The following is a 2,132-nucleotide window of genomic DNA, read 5'->3' on the forward strand; positions in this document are numbered from 1 at the left end:
TTCATTGTTTGTGTTAATTAAAAGTATTGTTTGAAGATGGTCACACAAAGGACAGTTGACCATTTGACTGGTCAACCCCTGTGGCTTTATTATCTACTGCTCTGGGGAGAGCTGTGACATCAAAGAACAGTGAAACAATCGCTAGGGAGATGTATTGTTTCAAACTGTCACCAAGTTGAGTTGGCCAATCACAGAGTTTGTTTCATTGATTGATTGACCATATAGAATGCCATTTGATCTTAAGTTTATATAAGGCAGTGCATGAGTGCTGGCTGATCATCACTCTTGCGAACGATTTGTGGCTATCACACCCTTCGCCAAGACGGATCACAAAGTACTTTGTTTAAATCATATGTAATTGTATAGTCTAATAAATTGTATTAAAACCATATCCCTTGACTATTCAGATCGACACAGTGCCACTCGAATTCTTCCTTTACAAACATCACTCATATTTCCTATCATCTTAAGGAAGCACGCACGGACTCACGCACGCGCGCAGTTTGCAGAAAGGACGACCGGGACTGTCCGTTCAGAGTATAATGCCGCGTCTCTCCAAGACGACGTGCATCTTCACCGCCTTCCTGTCCGGGGCTTTGATCTCCGCGTGCCAAGCGGCCCCGAGCTGCGGAGAAGTCCGGTGTGCCGAGGGCCAGCAGTGTTGCCCGCCAACCGTCACTGGTAACGGCAGCGCGAGTCCTGCGGTACGCTGCTGCAAGCTTCCCATCAACATCTTCTTCGACAACGTGGGATGGGTGACACGGAGGTTCTCCGGCATCCTCATCCTTCTTCTCCTGTTCGCCATGGGATACTTCATACAGCAGATAATTTGCCCGCGGCAGCGCCGACCACCGAACAACGACAGACCAGACGATCCGTCGCTGTTCCACGTGCATGCCACTGCGTCCCAGGACTCGCTGCTTGACCGCTACTCTGAATACAGCCTGGCTGACTTCACTTCTCCCAACCTACCGACCTACGACGAGGTGAAATACCTACCGACGTACGAGGAATCAATGCAAGACATGCACAGAGACCGGTCAGATGACAACTTGTTGGCCCAGGATGACGGCACTGCTCCGGACAGAGGCAGGGCAGCGGGACCGGGCAGAGCCAGGGCAGGACCGGGACTCCGGGATGAGAGACAGGATATGCTGGAAATGTCAGGGCACAGCACACGAGCTTGCAGGAACTCGGTCTGAGGGAATGACACACAATGACACTTAGTAGGATAGCCCATATGTTTGTTTTATTTTAATATCAAAAGAAAATATTTGAATTGATAAATTAAGCTATTGTAAGTGCAATTATAAGTTGCTACAATGAATGTTGAAAATTAACGTGGACTTTTTTCTGTTCTAGTCTGAATTTGGTGGTCTACTTGCTCTACCCTGAGATAGAGAGATTCTATACATTTAGCAGACGCTTTAATCCAGAGCGATGATGTTCAAGAGTAGCTTTTCAATAAAACAAGGATCTGAGGCGCATGATTACAATATTTAACGATTAAAATAAGTTAAGTCTTTCTACAGTGATTCTGTACCTCGCGAGACCGTTTTCTTTCCTTTCCTGCTCGAGCCACGATCACCAAAACTCCTGTCAGCAGGATCTGAAAGTTTATTTAACTTCATCTATTTAATTTCAGTTAAATGTGAATGTTTATGAAGGGACAGGCTCGTTGTGGCTTGAGTTTCTCACACTTCGCGCCGTGCCGACGTCCTCGCGCATCTGTATGTGAACAACGTTTGGTAACGTCAGCACATCCATTTATTCCAAATCAGTAGGCTTTCAGCATGACTGCAGGGTTCTCTCTTTGAGCCAGCCCCCCACACACACAGACACACACTCATGCATACAGACTCACATACAGACACATAGTCATGAACCTGCAGTCAGCGTAGAGGGCCTGCAGACACACACACATATGGAGTAGAAGATGTATCTAGAACACCTGCAGGGTAGTAGATGGGTTGGTCTGATTGACCTCAGAGTGTTTAACTACATATCAAGACGCTGCCGGTTCATATCCCCATCGCTCATTTTCTGGATAGAAGTGTCTGCTAAATTAACATGTTATAATTGATGTCCGCCTGTAAGGCTAGGTGCCAGACAGACAGACAGTGTCCAGTTTT

At 46.8% G+C, this 2,132-nt stretch overlaps 1 protein-coding gene across 1 annotated transcript; it reads left to right on the forward strand.

The window, feature by feature from the left end:
- Positions 1-455: 455 nt before the first annotated feature.
- Positions 456-1,908, forward strand: LOC124478139 (uncharacterized membrane protein C3orf80). The gene has a single exon (XM_047036305.1). It carries the CDS (start codon positions 543-545, stop codon positions 1,200-1,202), a length of 660 nt encoding a protein of 219 aa, XP_046892261.1. The 5' UTR covers positions 456-542; the 3' UTR covers positions 1,203-1,908.
- Positions 1,909-2,132: the final 224 nt, after the last annotated feature.

The sequence above is a fragment of the Hypomesus transpacificus genome, chromosome 15 (genome assembly GCF_021917145.1).
Source record: "Hypomesus transpacificus isolate Combined female chromosome 15, fHypTra1, whole genome shotgun sequence".
NCBI lineage: Eukaryota > Metazoa > Chordata > Actinopteri > Osmeriformes > Osmeridae > Hypomesus > Hypomesus transpacificus.

Bases quoted from the DNA above. Each gene is read 5' to 3' on its own strand.
- LOC124478139 (XM_047036305.1), top strand. From the start codon at position 543: ATGCCGCGTCTCTCCAAGACGACGTGCATCTTCACCGCCTTCCTGTCC.